The sequence below is a fragment of the Uloborus diversus genome, chromosome 8 (assembly GCF_026930045.1).
Source record: "Uloborus diversus isolate 005 chromosome 8, Udiv.v.3.1, whole genome shotgun sequence".
Classification (NCBI taxonomy): domain Eukaryota; kingdom Metazoa; phylum Arthropoda; class Arachnida; order Araneae; family Uloboridae; genus Uloborus; species Uloborus diversus.
In genome coordinates this window covers 145,753,283-145,775,167 of record NC_072738.1, presented here as the reverse complement: position 1 = coordinate 145,775,167, position 21,885 = coordinate 145,753,283, and the positions used below count along the sequence as shown (strand labels likewise).

General features: G+C 34.4%; 1 protein-coding gene across 3 annotated transcripts in view; it reads right to left on the bottom strand.

Annotated features, from left to right (window-relative positions):
* The window catches only part of LOC129227445 (fibrillin-3-like), a 111,088-nt gene that overhangs the window by 5,314 nt on the left and 83,889 nt on the right, over positions 1–21,885 (bottom strand). For 2 of the 3 annotated variants that reach the window (XM_054862006.1, XM_054862005.1), the window contains exons 14-16: positions 20,417–20,472; positions 18,627–18,714; positions 14,238–14,288 (exon numbers count right to left, since the gene is read on the bottom strand). In XM_054862006.1, coding sequence (XP_054717981.1) covers positions 14,238–14,288; positions 18,627–18,714; positions 20,417–20,472 — 195 coding nt within the window. Of the gene's footprint in view, positions 1–14,222; positions 14,289–18,626; positions 18,715–20,416; positions 20,473–21,885 lie in introns of all 3 variants that reach the window. The other variant, XM_054862004.1, reaches the window with a different exon arrangement.

Genomic DNA, 21,885 nt, shown 5'->3' with positions numbered 1-21,885 from the left:
TTTGAACATACAGAAGTAAACATAAAACCAAGATATATAATTGGCCCAAAATTTATAATAAAGTAAATATATCCTAAAAGAATTAATATAAATCCCACCATTCGTAAAATTAACCCCAGCATGATGTTTGTTTGAATTTGACAATAGGGTGGTTTTCTTCAGTCAAAAGTACTACTTTTAGTCATTGAAATGGATAGAATGAGCAAAAAAAAAAAAATAATAATAACATGGACATAGAAAATATTTTCATTTTCCCAACAGTTTTTTTTAATTATTTTTTTAAACTGTCCGATTTTTCAAACAAGGCGTGGTCTTGATGACGTCACAAACGATGTACTTTGCCGCATCTTTCTACTACGTTTCCACATTATGATAATTAAACAGCGAATTAAATTTGCGCTCTACGCTTGCTACCAACCCTATCCTTGCCAATACACGTGAGTAAAGATGCGAATTAAATATTTTGCACTGTGAATGACAACACTGAATGGCATTTTATCATTTGCGATGTCATCGGCAGAAGCCGTAAACAATGAAAGAGCTCCGATTTTTTTAAAAATATTAAACGTAAACAAATTTTCAAAAAATGATCAGATCCTCTGTTTTTAAGCATGCTCTTTCAGAAAAAAATGCTTTTAAAATTTTGGAAACGACCCCATTACTTTTGAAATGAGGTTTATAACTTATTCAATAGCGTTTGAAAGAATATTATTAAAAACTAGCAAAAATACCCGGCGTTGCCTGGGTCAGTAATAATTATTAGAAAAAATCGTTACTTGCTTTTGTTTTCTGTTTTGAGTGAAAGAATTTAAAACACATCTTTTTGACGTGATTAAAAATCGAGTTTCTTCCTTACCCATAAAACTAAAATAGCAATAAGTATAAAGAACAAAGTAGTATTGATTTAGAAACGAATGCACTATATTTAAGCATATACAAATTTAAAAAACATGAAATTAATCTTCTCATATTTAAAAAGATTAATTTGTTGATACTTTTTTTTTTAACATGGAGTCTAAAACCTTCTCTATATGGCTAATGAAGTACGAAGTGATTAAAAAAAAGTAGCTGCGCTCGTAATCCCCTTATACTTGCTTTAGTTATTTCGGGAAATTTCAATCATTGTGGCTCTTGGTGCGATTTTACCGAATTTGCGAAAGTCGTTTCGGGTTACCTTCGATGATGCTCCCCCATTCTTTCCTTACTTTGTAAAACGATATGATATTAATTTTCGCTACAGAGATATCGTCGCCAGATGCTGAGATATTTTTGGTCACCATAAAATGGCGCTAAACAGTTTCATCCGAAATGTTACCAAAATAAGTAATACAATTTGGTGATTGTTTGAAATTGTGCAAAAAGGAAAATTAATGAAAGTTTTTGTGCTGCTTATGGATTTGCCTAATTTAGTTGCTGGATTATTTAACACAGTAAAAAAAGTCTTTTGAAAATTCTTTGATTGGCGATATTTTGTTTACATGGTGAAAGCTGAGAAACATTATGACGTAGTCTTCGGCTTCAAAAACAGCAACGTTGAAAAAACTGCCAAATGCATCAGCTACGGAAATCTTTCTGCAAAAATTTTGGCGATCTGCTGGTTGTTTGGATAATGAGTATGTGTTCAATCAGCATAAATAATAATAAAAACCATTAATTACATTAAAGTTCCGTTTAAATGGAAAATCATCAGCCAAATCATGTATTATTTGCCAATCTTGTGCAAAAATCTTACTTCAAGATTTGACTTGAGAAAAGCCTTGAACAATCACGAAAAGGAAAGAAAGTCAACAATACAACAATTGTCGCTATCGACAGGGAGTTGAGATGATACACTAAATACTGTATTGAGTTGAGGAAAGCCTTCGAACATGGATCTAAAAAGCTCATAACTCGTTTTTTATTCTACTTAGAAATTTCGAACAGGTGCCATCTTCAGCAGAAAAATCAGAGCTTTCGATGGACATATAATGTAAATATGTGCAAGTATTTTTTCATCCCAATATTAGAGAATTTATACAAAAATTGTGTTTTATTGCCCCCCTAAGGGGGTTTTGCCCCCCATAACGGGACGAAAACTACCCTATGTGTTATTCTGATGCATAAGCTATATTATTGTAAAGTTTCATCAAAATCCGTTCAGTAGTTTTTGCGTGAAAGAGTAACAAACATCCATCCATACATCCATACATCCATACAGACAAACTTTCGCATATATAATATTAGTAAGACTCATCAGTATAAAGGAATTGAAATTTGAAAAACAAGCTATGATTGGTTGTTATCAACAATTGTTTACAATATCTGCAATAGTAAATTATCAAACAAAACGTCAGCAATTATACTGTAAATAAATCAGAAACAAGCGTGAAAAACAGTGGGCAGTCAATGTGCCTAATTTTTCTTAGTAACTTATATGGGAAAACACAGGGAATTTTCCAGCTTAAAGTCAGTAATCTTTTTGAAATTTACCTGAACTCGTTCAGAAAATTCAGAAACCTTCCCAATAAAAAACAATTACGTTTTTGGAATAGGTCAGGATAGTCAGGAACGTTTCAACAAAACTTGCAAACGTCCACTTACTGTCCACCTCTGAGAAAATGAACTATGTCCTAGAGCAAGTCCATTTCTTTCAAGGGGAAAGCAATCAGTAAGAAGACAAATTGTTAGATGCAGACTTGGTCTACCATTGCTACACTTTTATTAGCAAAAAAATCCTCTACCGCTTGCAACTTCTTACCTCAATTATATTGTTCGCGAAATGAGCAATAACACTGCAAACTAAATCCGCAAGTTCTCAAGCCGTTTTTCCTCACCCTTATTTCAACAAATGGAATCGTTTAATCGGTCGGGCAGCGGAGCTCAACTTGTCAGAGGTGAACAGTAGAAGTAGCTTGGCCCCCTACTGATTTACCAGGAAAGCTCCGAAAGTCTTTAATTTAATATGACCCAAACTGACGCAGAATCGGAAGCAAATATTTAACACCTTATTTGCCTACAATTCTTGTAAAGCTACAATGTACAGAGATCGCAACTCAGTCGATCTGTACGGGCTATAATGGAGCTGATGGCGACTCACTTAAAAAAAACCCTGAATATATTTTGACACTGGTTGCTAAAAATATCGTTACAACAGTGAGAGTCGTCGTTCATGCAACTTTTAACGATTTAGGAAATGTTTTCGCAAAAATACTTTCGCAAAATTTTACATAAATGTTTTATATTTTTCTTTATGCGAAACTAACAAAACGTCCTCTTTCGTATTCTCAACAGAATCCTTCGTAAACGCCAAGTCAATTGGAAATAACGTTTCCATCAACTTAAGGCCCCTATACAATGGCTCCTAAAAATGTTCGTACACTTTGAAATTTTTTAGTAAAACCAAAATAACGCGAAACTGAATTCGAATATGAAGTCCAATATTTTTTCACATCATTCCTATGTCATTCTATTGGGTGAGTGCAAAAGTTCGTGCGGAGTTGCAATAGATGGCGTTAGAACGGGCGTAACGTGTTGTCATTAATACCACTATCTACGTAAGTCAGATCGTTGGAAAGGTGACGTGTGCAGCTTTCATTCTAATTAAAATAATTTGTGCAGATACAAACTGCTTCGAGAATGATTACTTTTAAAATGAGTGTTGATAAAGTGCATTTACGGCATGTTATGCTTTACGAGTTTGGAAGGGAATAAACGTTGCAGCAGCCGTAAAAAACATTCAAGACGTTTATCAAGATCAAGCACCAGCTAAACGAACTGTGAAAAAATGGTTTGCAAAATTTCGTTGCGGAGATTTTAAGCTGGAAGACGAGCCACGCTCAGGTCGACCTTCCGACATTGATGACGACGTTTTCGTTCTTTTAGTTCAGAATACTCCGCGAATTTCAACAGAGGAAGTTGCTACAGCACTTAACGTTGACCGATCAACCGCTTTTCGGAGTTTAAAAAAATCGGATTTGATTTAAAGCTTGATATATGGGTGCCCCATTTTTTGACCGAGAGCAACAAAATCCAGCGAATTTCTGCTGCCTTATCTTTACTCGAGCGGCTCAAAAACGAGCCGTTTTTGGATCGATTAGTGACGGGCGATGAAAAATGGGTCCTGCACAACAACGTTCAGCGCAAACGCACATGGAAACAGGCAGGTGAACGTGGTGGCGTAATGGCAAAAACCATTTTGCACCAGATGAAGGTGATGCTCTGTGTTTGGTGGGATTGCAAGGGTATAATTTATTTTGAGTTTCTCCCCGCCGGTCAAACGATTGATTCACACAAGTACTGTCGTCAATTAACTAATCTGAACCGAGAAATCAAACAGAAGTGTCCGAGTTCGTCAAATCGCAAAGGCGCAGTCTTTCATCAAGATAACGCTAGACCACACGTTTCAAAACAGACGCTACGCAAACTGAACAGCCTGAAATGGGATGTCCTAACTCATCCACCGTATTCTCCTGATATCGCACCATCGGATTATCACTTATTCCGGTCATTGCAAAATCATTTAAATGGAAAAAAAACTTGACTCTTTGTATGCCTTACAAAACGTCGTGTCTTCGTTCTTCGAATCTAAACCACGCAGGCATCCGTATGCTGCCAGAACGTTGGAAGAAGATTATAGACAACGATGGAGAATATATCATTGATTGAATAAAGAGTTTTGCTTGCCTAATCACTATGACTTTCTTTCACAAACTCCGCACGAACTTTTGCACTCACCCGATAAATACAACCCAGTAGTTTTTTAAAAATATTGACGGATTTTCTTTTTGAAATGGATCAAAAAACGAAGAGACAGAGAAACAACACGCCACAAAAGTCACCGTACACTCAAATATTTTAGAATAAATTCATTGATTAAAAGTGTTATATGCCAGTTATTTAATATTTTTGCATTGTGTTGACCCTTAAAAGTCATTTGGCTTCAATTTTTTGTTTATTTATTCCTTAATTTTGTGCTTTTTACTTTAAAATGGCTGGTATTCGTAAAAAAAAAAAAAAAAAAAAAACACCATTTGAAATTTGGTTTTTTTACCTCACGGTAGCGGAAAATTGGTTTAAAATGTCTCAAAATTAGATAATTTATACCATTCCATAGCTGGATAAAATGCTTTAAAGAAAAGAATCGAACCGAGAACAAGGTAAGAAAAGGTCAACTGGCAAAGTAAACAAAGCGTGATCGGAGATTTAAACAGACCTCGAAGTGGTTTTTTGGGGGATAAAAGTGGGAAATAAGGAATAAAAAATTTAAAAAGTAGGAAAAGTAGGAGAAAAATCACTTAAAAAAGTAGAAAAAATAGGAAGAGATAGGAGTACTACACACATCAAGAGGAAACAAATTTAGCATAAAGTTTATTTCTAATGTAAAATAAACTAACAGTATTTTTGATTTAAAGCTGTCCCAAAAATAAAATAACGGTACTTTGGAAGTATTAAAGGTATTTAATGAAAGACCGGGTCGCAAAAACAAAACGAAAGAAACAAGCTGACAATCATCAGTATGAAATATAAACTAGTGGAAACAAAGATTAACTACAAAAATATGAAGATAAAATCCAAACACAGAAACACTTTTCAACAATATAGTAATAAAAATTTTAAGTTTAAAAGAATAAAATGCAATATATAGCGATCGCAAAAAATAATAATAATAATAATAATAATAATAATAAAACTTGTATTGTCATAAACTATGATACAAAAAGCAAAGCAAATGTTAAATTAGTTTTAGTTAAAAATAATAATGACATGCATATTTGCACATAAACAGGGGCAAATGTTTGATTTTGAAAAAAAAAAAAAAAAAAAAGGAAAAAAGGCTTAAAATGCAGAACTAAAATAAATTTGTTTTTAAATATGGGACATAGAAGTTATAATAAAATAATTAAAATAAATAACGAAGTAAGGAAACTAAAAGGTTTGTATTATGTTATGTACTAGGGGGCTATCGCCCCCTGCTCGCTATCGCTCGCCAACCCCCGGAACTGCTTACGCAGTTCCCTGTGGATCGCTTCGCGATCCATGCTCGCTTCGCTCGCTCGCTGTATGCCAATACATTAGCCTAGCTAAAATTTTCCGTAAAAATTAAAGTTGGTAATTGCATTTAGGTCACCATCCATTTAACCAATATGAAAATTACGTTCATAATGTTAATTTGTCTGCTTTAGCCAGATTTTCGACAGTTTAACTTTGCTGTATGTAAGATGACTGCCTTGACAATGTGCACAACTTTACCATTATAGATACAAAAGTGTCTGTCATTGCTTTGGAGAGATTGCACTTCTACCTGTTGGTCCGCGGAAGGTATTTTATTTCCCTTCTACCACCCATTGGAAAACCAATGAAGGCATTCCCCTATCCGCCACCTGGGGACGCGCCCTCTAGGGGTTACAGGCTCCCCCGAGGGATGTATTTACATTATTTACACTCTTATATATTTACATATTTACACTCTTATATATTCTAATCTGAGAAAACTTCCTCATATACACAATTAAAAATGTCCCGTTTGGGAGCCACAACTGACACTGCTTCAAAAGATCTTGTTCTTGATAATGCCACATAGAGCTGGCCATGACTAAAAACAGGCTCAGAGAGCACCAAACATATTTTCTCAAACGTTTGTCCTTCTTGTTGTTATTCTGAATCCTTGCCACGTCACGAACAAAAAATGGTTTAACTAAAAACGCGAAAACTCGCCAAGGCTACTTTGCTTGCACAATACTAAAACTACTATAACCCTAAACAAATTTGGCGAAACCTTTCAGCTGAGAATAAAAGGAATAAAGTAAATTCTTTCTCGGTTATTCATTTTGAACTGAACTGTCGTACTGAAGCAGAGAATAGACGACGCTCAAAGCGCCTACGCGTTCAAAACAACATTGCCGATGAACATGATTGTGGAGCAATGTGTGAAGAATGCGAATTTTGTGGTGCTCTTTATTGGCAGAAAGAGCGTAATACTGCAAATAAATATACTAAATGTTGCCATGACGGAAAGGTGCGGTTACCGGCATTGTGTGACGCACCTGATCTGTTGAAGGAACTGCTGACTGAAAATTCCCCAGCCGCTAAAAATTATCGGCAGCGAATCAGAGAATACAACTCTGGAAATGGCTCGTCTTAAATTGGATTCAAGAACGGTTTCCTGCCTTCTTTGAGCTTTTCTTTGCTGATTAAGGTTGAAATAGGCCACAGCCCGACTCAAACTCATCTCAAAAAAAAAAAAAAGTTCGTTGAGTATTCTGTGATTCAAGATTTCAAAACAACGTAGAAGTTTGTTTACATGATTTATCGGCGAAGTGTTGCCAACAGAGGTTTAGAAATTCACCCCTTCATTTGCCGGCACGTAAGAGAATTATATATATAGATTTTTAGCATTCAACATACATTTTGTTTCAGGTACGTCTTTTATGGGAGTCAGTGGGGTCAATTTCTCCCCTACCTGGCTTTGGAAAAATACTGCTTAACTATTTAAGTTAGTGCGGTTTTTGTTGTTTTCAGATAAAATTTGCATTCAGCATACATCCTTCACTATAGTCACCCCCCGGGGGAAAAAGCAAAATGACAGGCCAGTTTTAATTTTAATCAAGCAATAAAAACGAATATTGTTTTATTGGATTGATATGCTTTTTTACCTCTTTCATGTTCCAAAATTTTTGTCACTAAAAAAAAAGGAAAAATCTTTGCATAGTAAACATAACATTTTTATCGAAGACAAGGATCTGTTACTAATGTTTCTCTGCATAAAAGGGAAGGCATGTAGTTTCTCTCAATCCTTTTCACCATACAATAAAAATATTCATTCGGAAATTGTTCACGAAATTGAGAGTGAGGGGGAGCACCTGGCATCAAATGCCTGCATATATCTCTCCTCTCCCCCCCCCTTTCTTTGATCATGCGCCCTAAGTACAATAACTTATAGGAGATACGCCGCAACGGTACAATTGTCGCACCCCGAAAAGAGTAAGAATCTGTCAAAACAATTTTAAATGTACAGAAATGCCACATTGCCATAAACGCAGCACATAAAAATGGTGAGCAACCCCTCAATATTGATGATATATCAAAGTAGAAAATAACCATTGCAAAACGAAGAAGAAAAAAACAGTACATATTTGCTTGTGGCTCTATCCCCCAAATTTTAAAAATGTGAAGAAATAAAAACGGAATCTCGCATTTAAATTGATTTCCGATTTTTCTCCAAATATTGGGAACGTTTTTCTCATCTAGGTTTGGCGTTTTTTTTTTTTTTTTTTTTTTTTTTTTTTTTTTTTTTTTTTTTTTTTGTTTTTTTGTTTTTTTGCAAATGCACTCTTTGCAGGGAAGGAAAATGAAATTTTATAATCATGTTAACGATCAAGAATGAACAATGATCATATTTATGTATGAAAAAAGTTATTTTCCTCGATTATTTTTGAAGTGGTTCGTTTTTGCGAATTTCTATCATCTTTCGCTTTTATTTTATACTAGCATCAATAAAATATGTACAGTGTACAGGTTTTTCGTTTTTTGATATAGATTTTGATTTTGTTTTCTAAATAGGGCTCCATTTCACTTGTAATCATCTGTACAAAAAATCGACGAACATGGAAATACGGCTTCTCCCGCAATTTTTGAACAGTCGGTCCTTTACTTTAATTAAAGCTTCCATTTGATAGGTAAATAATGTATAATTACATAGAATGCGCCAGTATCTATTTGTTTATTGTTTCGGTAAAACAGTAGGATTGAAGTGGGGGTGATAAAAAGAAAACTCGATCATAAACGCCGCAACGGCAAAAAGGTCACCTACGAAAATTTAACTTTTAAACACGTTAACACCGAGACATTCCTTCCAGAAATTACTGTAGTCAGTCAATGAAAAACTCAGGATCCGCTTGTTTCTTTTGCTTTTCAAAACTAAAACATGCAGAAAATTATCGATACGGCATTGTAAAAATAAGAATCAATGCACAATTTGAAGTACTATACTTAAGAAAGAAAAAGTAGGAAAAAAAAGGAAAAAGTAGGAAAATAAGGAGAGAGCTCTAAAAAGTAGGAAAAATAGGAACTCTTCGGGGTCTGTTTAAAGTTGAAAAAATTATGAAAAATACACATTTGAGTGGGGGAAATGTTTCTGCAGAGTTAAATGAAAAAATTTACATTTAATTTTCACCTAAAATTGGTCACCAAGTTTTGTGATTAGCTGGATTAAATGGGACCTCTTCCCGCTGAAATTTTCTTGGTCGTGCAAAAAACAGAAAGCTTACGCTTTTCGTCGCAAAATCAATGATAAATAAGCTCAAAACGTTTTACAATTACGTCTTACTTACAGATAAAAATGAATTTAACATTTTTGGTTAAATTGTTGTATAATTGTAAGTGGAAGAAAAAATTTGGAAACTTAATCTTAAGAACTTAGTCCGATCAGTTAATCAGGACGGTGGAGGTGTCATAGTGTGAGGGTGCATATCAGCATCAGGACTTCGTAGTTTGGAATTTTTTGATGAAATAATGAATCATGCCGTTCCTTTAAATATTTTAAAACCCAATTTTGAAATCTAAGACAAAAATTTGGTTATTGGAAACAACTTTGTTTTTTATGAAGATAACGATAAGAAGCATACGGTATCCAACGTTTGCGTCTGGTGCATCGAAAATTGTCCTAAAGTTTAGAAAATACCCCCTTAATCTCCAGATTTGAACTCAATGCAACATTTAGAGATATTTGGAGGCTAGATTACGAAAATACGGCTTTGAAACGAAAATAGAGCTAGAAACAGTAAGACTCAAAGTGTTGATAAACACTTACTCAGAAATTACGCAAAAAAGAAAGAAAAAAGAATAAAACTTATTCCCAGTCGTTTAAAAGATGTTGTTGATACTGCATGATATTCTACTAAATAATAACTTAATCAAAAGTTAGATTATTCAATAATATATAGACACTTTGTAAAGTGTACGAAGACTTTTGTGAGATAAAATTTCCGTTACTTTTTGGTTTTTTATTCTTAAAAAATGAAGTTTTAATATTTTTTAAAAACTTTTCATGTAGTTTTGTTAAAAACTGATCATAGATCTTATAATTAAATACCTGTTCCGAAATATTAGTTCTAACCAATGGATAGGAGCCAATTTCGCTAAAAGTCGTTAGGTGTACGAACACTTTTGCGAGCCACTGTATATACGAGTCGGCGCATCAGAAGTTCTTCTGCCTTTATATAGGAGTTTAGTAAGACCTCATTTGGAGTATGCTGTTCAGTTTTGGTCGCCTTATCTGAAGAAAGATATTTTTGTATTGGAAAGGGTTCAAAGAAGGGTAACTAAATTGGTAAGGGGACTCTCAGATTTAGATTATGATACCAGACTTAATAGGCTTAACATGTACAGCCTGGAGCAAAGGAGAGTCAGAGGGGACATGATTCAGTTATTTAAATTTATCAAAATGAAAGATGTAAATGGATTAAATTTTTGCGGGAAAAGCAGAACAAGGGGTCATTGTTTTAAGCTATTTAAATCTCAGGCTAACTTGGAAATCAGGAAAAACTACTACTTTAGCAGGGTTGTGGGCACTTGGAATAGCTTACCGGAAGAGGCGGTAATGAGCAAGGGATTGGATAGCTTTAAGAGGGCCATTGATCTTCATTGGGGGCTAATTAATTGACTAGGACCAGCCTAGCTGGGCCCAGAGCCTGTTGCTGGTCGTCACATTTGTATTTGTATTTGTATAAGATCAGCCTTTTTGGATCGATCGGAGCGCGTGTTTGATTGGTTGTCTTTTCTGGCGAGTAATCGCGTTTGGTGATTGTTCACTGCGAGCGATTATTAGCGGCGCGCATAGACTAATAATAAGATTATTATTAGTCTATGGAGGCACGTGAATTGTTTAATAAATAAAGTATTATTTTCAGCAAATTTTGCGAAACCAGAAACTTTACTCTGGTAACCCTAACCACCACCACACTAGAGTCAATGCCTGTTAACTGGCAACGATAAATTTGATCACGTAAACTCAGCTCGCCCAGTTTACCATTAAATTTTCTCTTTAGTCCAAAGAAAATCTTCTTGATCCATAAATGTGTTGTGCAACTTCGCAAAGGAAATTACATTCTCGTTTCCAAAGGAGACAAAAAACTTCATTTTTGCCCTGGATCTATACAAAGTGATCCACTGGATGCTAGATTTGGGAAATGTTGCTAATTAGCTGGATCATAATAACATAAGACAAATTTGAATCCGATTCATAATTGAGGTTCCAGCAGACTGTAAATGTGTCTTATGGCTCCATATGAGTTTTGTAGCATTGTGAATGATTATTTTTATGATGAATTGCAGAGTGAGATGCATTACATCTTAATGTTTTACCGCTAGTACAAGTACATAATGATGACAAAAAAAAAAGCGATCCTGTGTCACCTGTTATATTATAGTTAACTGGATATTGCATTTTCCACAGTAAAGATTCAAGTGTAATCTCGGCTCAAGAAACACTGTCCATCGATAGAAAACTATCTTTGAATTCCTCGCATCATTAGATAAAAAAAATTCTGACAGAGAGGGCTAATTTACCCTTTTTCTGAGTGTAAGAAATGTAGTAAATTTGTATAGTTACAGCATTAAGTACTCAAAAGTTGGGTATAACTTTGATATACACCCCCAAAAATTACGCGCCAAATCTGGCATTTCCTACGGACTTTTTAGGGTTGCTGTTTCTTATTTTGGTGTTGCCAATTTAGGTTTTTTCAGCTTTTAGGTTTTTGCTGTTGCCAAATTTAGTATTTTCTTGTATTTTGTACCATTTTTTGAGTTTTTTTTAAAAGTTTTGTGGCAACAGTTTTTGTGGCGACAAAGTTTTGTGTCAACAAAAACAAAAAAAGTCGCCAAATTTCCGATTTGGGGGGGTATATCACAGTAGTTCCAAAAGTTGCTACCTTATCCACTTGGGTAAGTATTTTTGAAGTATTCATATAAGAGTAAAAACTTGCCAATCGACAATGTTCTCATTCAATGAGTATAATGTTTATTTTTTCCCTAACCAACTGTATTTGAACTAATTTAATTCTATAATAAATAAAAAGAAAGTTTTAGCTAACGACACCTGTTGTTGTATTTTGAAAAGTTGTTGCTGTTGCTAAGTCTTAGAAACGAAAGTTTCCGACACTGAAGAAACAGCTTTAAGATTTGTTTAATTTAGTTGGCGATTTATTTCAAAAGAATCATTCACGGTTTTCATTTAGCTTGCTTTGTCTTCGGCGGACAATTTTCTTTTTTACCAGCTTAATTCAATCATTTGGCGAACTACTTTTTATTTTAATGCAACTTTTGATCTTATTTAAAGGTTTGTTTTATTATAAGTCATTAAAAAACAAAATAATGCATGGCATCGCCAAAAAATGTAATTTCACTGTAAGTTTAATGAAACTTGGCAACAGTAAATAAAATGAAAAATAATCGCCAAGATGAAAGTTATACCTTTTGAAAATATACTTCTGCTACACTAATACCTACAATACCTTTACGATATACATTTTATGTACAAATATATATGTAGTGTACTTATAATTTTGAAATTTGAGGATTTTCCGTTTTGCTCTTAATAAAAATAAGAAATGTTTGCTTTTGAATTAATTGCTTGTACATTAACACTTTTTATTTTAAAGAAGTAAATCTTTTTACCTTTCTTGAAAAGTTAAGTTTTCATAATACCTTCTTTATCAAAAACAAAAAGATCATTTTCAGGGCCAAAACTTTTTTTTTGTTGAAAGTGAAGTCAAAGACGCACTATAACAAAAAAAAAAAAAAAAAACATACCGCCATATAAGTTGCGTCATTAACTAGTATTAAAAGAAATGTAAAACTCGAGAAAGAGGAGCAAACTTAAACGATATTTTCTTGTTTCGTCAACGTAGAAAATAAACAAGTTGCCAATTTAAGTGACGCACCTATAATAAAAAAGTCTATTTGGTGGATTATTATTGATGGATTTTTTTAGTGTTCAGTTTCAGAATTATTTTAATAATTTTTTATGTTATTTAATAGCTGAGTTTTTATTTAGCAGATTTTAAAAGCTTAACTTAATTGCTTGGCAGATTATTTTTCATTGTAATGGAGATTTTAGTCTTATTTTACTGATTGTTTTGTTAAAAAGTTTTAAAAAAAAGCGTACTTAGATTTGCTAAAGTAGTTTCTATGTAATTTAGATTAAAAATTGAGTCAAAGAATAACATCAAAAATAATCTCCAAGTTAAAAATTGCGTCAAAGAAAATCACTCAACAATTTTCAATAATTTACAAAATTTGTTTTTTTCTTCTTTTTTGTAATGAAGCGAAAATATCGCCTACTACGATTTTTGAATCCAACTTTGATTTTCTATTTTTAAATATTAAATACTTCGAGATTAAAAGAAGCGGTGATATGAAAAATTTAACATGCAATAGGATTTCCGTAACACAGTAGTTGTTGTTGTTGTTGCAAATCTCCGGTGTTTAGCAGCGCTAAACCAGGTCGATGAAATTCGTCACTCTCAAAAAATCCAACACCAACATTGGATCCGCCAAAAGATCCAACCTTGAAAGTCCCAGACAATTCAGTATATGTTCGGGGGTGGCCTGATGATCGGCACACTTCACACAGGTTGGAAAAGTCTTTTTTCCATTGCAATAAGTCAATGATTTTAGATGTCCACTAATGAGCCTAGTGATGGTCGTCTGATCTCGCCTACCACACTTGAGAGATAATGCACCTCCCGGGCACTTCGCCTGGTACCAGTTATGGGTAGGAGGGACAGTCCAGGAGGACTTTGCATCTCTTTTAGCCTTAGAAAATAGCTCCAAGTAAGTCAAAGAATCAACACAGTAGTATAGCTGACGATCGGTCGATGCATGATGACGTCATTTTTCAGTTGACAGGCATTGACTCTAGTGTGGTGGTGCTCTAGCAGTGCAACAATGAAAATTCCGATCCAAAATGGCTAAACTTAAGCTTTTGCGTCGGCCTGTCTATATAGCGGCTCTACATCAACTTGTATTATTCCTACTCTTAGCGAGTAGCAATAATACAAGTGCATGTATAAGACCTGCTGTACGACAATCATATAAAAACCAGTTACACGTTTTACCAAATGAAGGGTTAAATATAAGTTCGCACATAGGATTTCTTCCTCACGCTTATAGAAGAAGTGATACATTATAATTAAGGGGAGATCACGCAGCTGTAAAAAGGAAAATAATATGTAAAATTAAATATCAATTCTGAAGGATACACTTGAGACACATATATGTCTTCTGAGTTATTCCTCTTTTTCTTTTGTTTTCTGTAAGGAAAAACATTGCATATACATGCATGCACTATATCACCAAAAGTATTCGGACACTTTCAAAAATTCAGATTTTTACAAATTTCTCGAGAAATTAGAGATAAATTCTACCATTGGCTGGTAAACGGCAGTATCTGCAGAATTACGTTTTCGTGATATTTGAAGAGACGTGTTTTGAATTCAATACTAACAATAAGAAAACATTAGAATTAGATTTTTTCTTTGGACTTATTAACCCGCAACACGCAAAGGAATGGGGTTATAAGTTTAATGTGTCTGTTTATCTGTCTGTTGCACTCTAGCGCCTAAACGGATGGACCGATTTTGAAAATAAAGAATTTGTTCGAAAGGAGAGTTGATCGAGAGTGTTCTTAGCTAGGTTGCATCTTTGGATGACGTTAATTAACGAAGATATTAATTAAAAACCTCTAAAAGGTTTTTCGCGATTTTTGCACTGAAAACATAGTTGAAAAGTTTAAAATTTAATACCAAAATAAACAGAATTGTTTGCCTCGTCGGATTGAATGTGTTTGGAACTTCCATAAAATTCGAATTATAACGTTATTTTAAAGCAGATTTTAATAACGGCTAAGCATTTATTTACGCGATTGATAACCGAATTCATTGTTGGCCGACAAGGAAGTAAAACGCAATGATTTTAAACACATAAAATTTTTATCTGTTGCCAGTTTCTGTTTAATCTTTACTAATAATAAAGCTGAAAGCCTCTCTGTCCGGAGGATGTCTGTAGGATGTCTGTGACGAGCATAGCGCCTAGACCGTTCGGCCGATTTTCATGAAATTTGGCACAAAGTTAGTTTGTAGCATGAGGGTGTGCACCTCGAAGCGATTTTTCGAAAATCTGATGTGGTTCTTTTTCTATTCAAATTTTAAGAACAAAAATATTATAAGATGGACGAGTAATTTACGAAATTATCATAACGTGGAACCCGTAACATGGGTACAAGCCAATTGGCGAGAAAATTCACCATACATTTGTAAATATACAGGCAAACCAAAAGACCTTTTCACTTTTCTATTACGGGAAAAGCCGTGCGGGTACCACTAGTAGCAAATAAAATACTTGACATTGATTTTGAATATTATAAGACTTTTAAAATTATTTTCAATTTTCCCTCTTGATTCTACAGTTGCGACTAGGTCGGGGTAAAGCCATTATATAGATGGGCCGGCGCATCAGCTTAAGATAACCCATTTTGGATCGGATTTTTCATTGTTGCGCTCCTAAGGTTACCACAGCAAAGTTTCGGAATTCGCCAAATTTGCATAAAATGACATTTTATTTACCAGACAATTTACGTGACGCTAATAATTGCTCACAGTAAACAATCACTAAACGCGATAACTTATCAGAAAAGACAACCACTCAAACACGCGCTCCGATCCAAAATGGCTAATCTTAAGCTGATGCGTCGGCTCGTATATATAGGGGTCTTAGGTCGGGTTTTTTTTTCTTTTTTTTTTTTTAATTTTTAATTTTATCGTTGCTTGTTTTTCAGCGGAAATCAAAAAAGCAAGCTTGTACAGTAAAACTAATGTACAATAGGTAAAAAAATGCTAAAAATAAAATTAATTAAAATGAAAAATGTGCAGTTACTGCCCTTATAAACTTGTCCACGGCAGAATTGTCCTGTAGCGTTTGTCTCACAAAAAGCCTGCTGCGGCGTGTCATTTTCCAATAACAATCCTTATATGTTATTTCTGTAGCCTGTTTTTGGTTTCTACGCCAGATTTTCCTCAATTCTTGATCGATTTCTTTGATTTACGCCTTATTTTAAAGCTTATGGTGCTGGCTACTGACGAAAAATAGACCCACGGTCTAAAAATTGTTTTTTTCAGCCGAAAAACCTGTTTTAAAGAACCAGAATGAGGTTTTCGGTTAAACTTATAACTTTAATTTCCGCTATGACCGACAGAGCTGAATAGCTTGATCGGCAGAGCGTTCTCTTCGTAACCAGGAGAATGCGTGTTCGGGCCCGCGTCCGGACAATCTGCAACAAAAAAATTAGAGAAATATCGCGTACTACTGAACCCTTAAGTAAGTGAATAACAACTATGAAGGAATAGAATAAGTAAGAAGGAAACGCTTCTTGCTGATATGAAAACTTGAAGTGACTTTGTGCTAAATTACTTCGGAATTGTACGTTTTTCTTTTTAAGCTTTGGCTCTGGTAAGAAAATTAAAGCATAATGTAAGCGAAAATATAAGTAACAGGTTTAAGATTTCAGACTACAATAGAATTGTTTTTTGTTCAAAAAAAAATAATAAATCGTATATTGAAATATATATTCTTCTAATGAGTTTTTGACTCTTTGTACAAATTAAAAAAATTACTACCTCAATTTGAAGGGTAAAATGTATATTTTTTCTTCTTTTTGCAAAAAAACAAATAGCTTATCACATTTTTACTACATTCGAAAAGCTACGCTTAAAAAAGAGCATAGTTTAATTTATTTTGTATTTTAACCGTGCTGTTAAATGATGAACACGTGCTGCCATCTAAGTCATAACGGTTCAAGCAGCCTGCGGTAATAAATTGTAAAAATTTTCAAAAATAAAACCATTTTTCTTCATTATCTTATCTTATATATTATTCCCGTCTCATTTTAAAACTTATCAGGCTGGCTAATGACGAAAAATAGACTTACGGTCGGAAAATCAAGTTTTCGAAAACACCCCTTGCTGTTTCAAAACCTTGAGGCCTGCAGTTCTTATGATTTTTTTTTTTTTTTCAGTAAAGTTCTAATGCAGTTTTCCAATTTTTTACGTCGCTTTCGGCCAAAAAAAAAAAAAGCCTCTGTGTGTGTGTGTGTGTGTGTGTGTGTGTTCATATTTTAATAAAGCTTAAAAGCACCGGACTTAGTTGTTCGGTTAAACTGATAAGTTTTTTTCGGTAGAGCGTTCGGCTAATAACTATCTGAACTTCGGGCAAGCTTGGGCTGTTCGACATAATATCAAATTTATATTAGTATTACGCATTACATATACACATAACATACACACGTAATAAAATAAATGCAGTGGGTATGCTACTTGGTGTTTTGACAGTTATCATTCGGATAAGTTGACTGTTAATCGAAAGGTGTTTTTTCCCTTTTTTTAAGCTTTGACTACATCCAGACCACTCAGCATAATGTAAGCATAAAAAAGTATTAGAATTACCTAAAGGAAATCCTTTTTGCGCAGAAAAACATTTTCATTGTATGCTGAAATGTAGATGTTTCTAATAGCAATGTTCGACCTTTTGTACAAATGAAAAAATACTACGCCAAATTAAAACTACGAGTTTCTTCCAGTAAACCTTTAATTTTTTATTCGCGCGAATACGATATAAAGCATTAAAATTATTATCAACTTCATTAGCAAGAAATCATTTTCTACTCCTCTGCTTTCTGCTGAAAAAAAAAAAAAAACATTTTGTCTACGTTCGAAAAATTACACTTAAAAAACGGACTCAATTCAACTGGTTTTGGTTCTGAATTTTAAGTGTTCGATTAAAAGAGAAACATGTACGGGCATTTAAGCCGTAACGGTTAAAGCAACCTTCTATGTGAAATAGTTCAATATTCAAAGATAAAAACACTTATTTTCAATCTAATTTATTACTTCTCTAGAATGTTTGTTTTAATCGCTACGTGTGAGATCTTCGTCATTCTTTATTCAAATTCCATGCTTTACGAATAATTTTAAATCGTATCATGCTGGTTAATGACATAACATGGAAGCATGATCTTATTATTATTATTATTATTATTTTGGCAAAAAGCTTTTTTGCTGTTTTTTACTACGCATTCCTTCAATGAATAGCTTTCAAAAAGGAAGGCGCACATACTAGGTTTGTTGGGGTGTCGGGTTGTTAATCAGACTGGCGCCAATTCGAATCCGTGCCAATAAATATTCCTTCAATGTTTCTTTTTTTCCCGTCAGATGCTCACATGGGCAGGACTGTATTTGCCACAACCTGTTTTTTCACATGCACAATTATTGCTTTTTCACGAGTCACTACTCAGCCACACTTTTAATGATATTTATGTTTGCATTGAAAATATGTACGACCAAAAGGTGAGCGATGATCAAATTATCACAACGTTGTATTTAACGAGGTTTCGTTACTGATGTCTTTAAATTACATGCGTTCTCTTCTGCGCTTACTTTTTTTCGGTTCTTCTTCATAATGTTCTTTCTTTGAAAATTTTAAAGAGCGAAATTTCTTATGAAACGATTCGAAGCACAGTGCGGAGTTCCGCACGGGTCGACTAGTTAAATTAATATTGTTGTAGGTTTACAACATTGTGATTCAAGCGGAAAACATACCTGACAACGTATACGATAAATAGTGCTATCGTAACCAAGAGCAGGCTTCCCAGGACTCCAGAGATTATTTTAGTCACATTCTTAGCCTCTGAAACGCAAAATGCATAAATCAATGCATAAAAGAATAAACATGTAAAGATACTATATATTTTTCAGATCAGGAATAATTGATCGATTTCAAATGTCTTGGGATTTGCGTGCGTGCCCGTAATGTAAAAACAACCACCAGTGCTAAATGCTTTACTTACACAAAGCATCAATGTTTATTCATGTTTTCATTTTCTTTACTAATAATAAAGCTCAAAGTGTCTCTGTCAGGATGTCTGGATCTCTGTGACGCGCATAGCGCCTAGACCGTTCGGCCGATTTTCATGAAATCTTTATCTTTACTAATAATAAAGCTCAAAGTCTCTGTCAGAATGTCTGGATGTCTGGATCTCTATGACGCGCATAGCGCCTAGACCGTTCGGCCTATTTTCATGAACCTTGGCACAAAGTTAGTTTGTAGCATGGGGCTGTGCACCTCGAAGCGATTTTTCGAAAATTCGATTTTGTCCTTCTTCTATTTCAATTTTAAGAACATTTTCCGGAGCAAAATTATCATAACATGGACGAATAAATTACGAAATTATCATGACGTGGAATGGGAGAGCGAATGAACATAGGCAATTAGCGAGAAATTTATCATCCATTATTTGTAAATATACAGGCGAACCGAATGACCTTTTAATTTTCTACTACGGGCAAAGCCGTGCGAGTACCGCTAGTAATAAATGTAAGGAATTCATCATCTCAAAATAAACTTATATTTAATGATTGCTAAGAGCCGTCCATATTTTTCTGCCATATTTCAACACGTACAAAAAACCTATTGATTTCTTTTCATTTTAATAATAACAATGAAACTATGCTGTAGTACTACCTGACAGCTACCTAATGCTTGTGTGTTTAATTTCTGGCTCAAAAATGTTCAAAAAGACAGTTGGTTGAATCGTATTTTAAACTCTTTCCCATGTAAGACGTATTGGGTATTATGTACAAAGAAAGAGTTTGGATTTCGTAAAAAAGTATTTAGTAGTTTTTATTTTAATAGGAACCTTTTCCAATCTACTTTTCTGACATCAAATTGTCCCCCCCCTCACCCTCCCCCCCCCCCCGCCTCTCTCTCATTATCTGTTGAATATTTGATCATAATATTCAACTGTCCTATCTTAGGCGTCGTAAAACTTTTTATCTCTCAACCCCTATTTCTTTGATCCTAATTGGTTGTAAGCCCCTATTTCGTTGAGCCTAATTAGTTGTAAGCCCCTATTTCGCTGAGCCTAACTGGTTGTAAACCCCTATTTCGTTGAGCCGAATTGGTTGTAAGCCCCTATTTCTTTGAGCCGAATAGGTTGTAAACCCCTAATGCACTGATTTTTGATGAATGAAAGCGTCAATTTCTTTTGAACCTGATATTATAGGTGCTTCAGGTACAATTAACAACCTATTTAAACTTTTAATATTGTACGTAAGTCGGATGTGTAAGACACAACGTTTTCACGAGCAAATCAATTTTCTATGAAATATTATATACTTGTCAATAACCATTTTGAAACCTAAATGTAGATAGACAGCTGGTTGAATGACAGCTGGTTGGTTGAATTATATGCTTGGTTCAGAAGAATATTTCATTGAGACATCAAATGCGTGTAGCATTTCTCGGTTAAGCTTTTTCTTCTCTTTTTTTTTTTTTTTCTTTGAAGCCTAATTTATTTGACATGATAAGGAGACAAAGCATAATTACTTACTTTTTAGGTGAGCATCTTCAACGTCACACAGAAAACCAACAAATCCGATGTCACACCTAAAAATTATTAACTATTTATCTTTTCTCAAACTGAATTATAAAGTACATTGTACGTTGCTTGAAGCACAAAAGCATTTATAACATTTTCATAATTTATTTAATTGATTAAGAGTTGCAAACGTTTCGGCAGTGAGCATAGTTATTACTCAAGGAAGTACAACTGGTAAAAATGGTAGTTCATCCAAACAACTCAGTCCTAATAATAATCCGAAAACATTGATGGTTACGTTCCTTCAGCAAGAAAATCGTATTTCGTTGATGTTGTCATCTTGTTTAAGTTTCAATAGATTGTAAATCAAGTTCAAAGAGCTAAGAAGATGGGACTCTTATAAGCTTTCCCAGATCCCTTTACTACCGGCGTGTAAAAGATTTTGATTAATCTACATCACAAGTCAAGAACCAATGAGAACAAGACAAAGATTTAAAGCTCAGGTAATCTTAGCTGTGTGTGTGTTACTCATTATCCCCTAAATTACTACTAAGCATCTGTGTTGTTTCATCATCAATTTTCTGCTAGTTTTGTTCTCAATTTCGAAATGTAGCTTAACTGGTGCTTTTGGTAAAGAGAAAAAATGTATACATTCAGAGCCAATTCCAAGTTCTTTGCGATGTGAAAAATATTAGAAAGTGGGTTGTTCGTGGTTGAACTTAGTTGTTTATTGCGATCATGTTTTCAGAGCGAGCGTCTTCCTCGGCTGCTGATAACGGTAGCCCAGCTTAGCGCCGCTATATATAAGGCCCCTATATATACGAGCCGACGCATCAGCTTTAGTTCAGCCATTTTGGATCGGAGCGCGTGTTTGAGTGGTTGTCTTTTCCGGCGAGTTATCGCGTTGTTGAGTTTTCACTGGGAACAATTTTATTAGCTGCTCGTGAATTAAATATCATTTTTGGCTAGCTTGGCGAAACCCGAAACTTTTCTCTGGTAACCCTAACAGTGCAACAATGAAATCCGATCCAAAATGGTTTAACTTAAGCTGATGCGTCGGCCTGTCTATATAGCGGCTCTAGCAGTGAAAACTCAACAACGCGATAACTTGCCAGAAAAGGCAACCACTCAAACACGCGCTCCGATCCAAAATGGCTGAACTTAAGCTGATGCGTGGGCTTATATATATAGGGGCCTTAGCCCAGCTAATGAAGAGGCGAAAATGAATCAACTGTTCATATTTAAGCAAAATTTCAACTGCTTTTACAAATATATACATCAGGGCGATTATCGAAAAAATGTCGCTTGTGTAACGCTAAGTTTTTAATTTTATTCAAGTAACTATCAATTAAATATGGGATGTTGATGTACTGTTATGATTTGACAATACTGTTATGATTTGATAGTATATTAAAGCATGTACGAGGGGGACCCAAAAATAACCGGATTTTTGTTCTAAAATATTTATCTGTTATTTTATT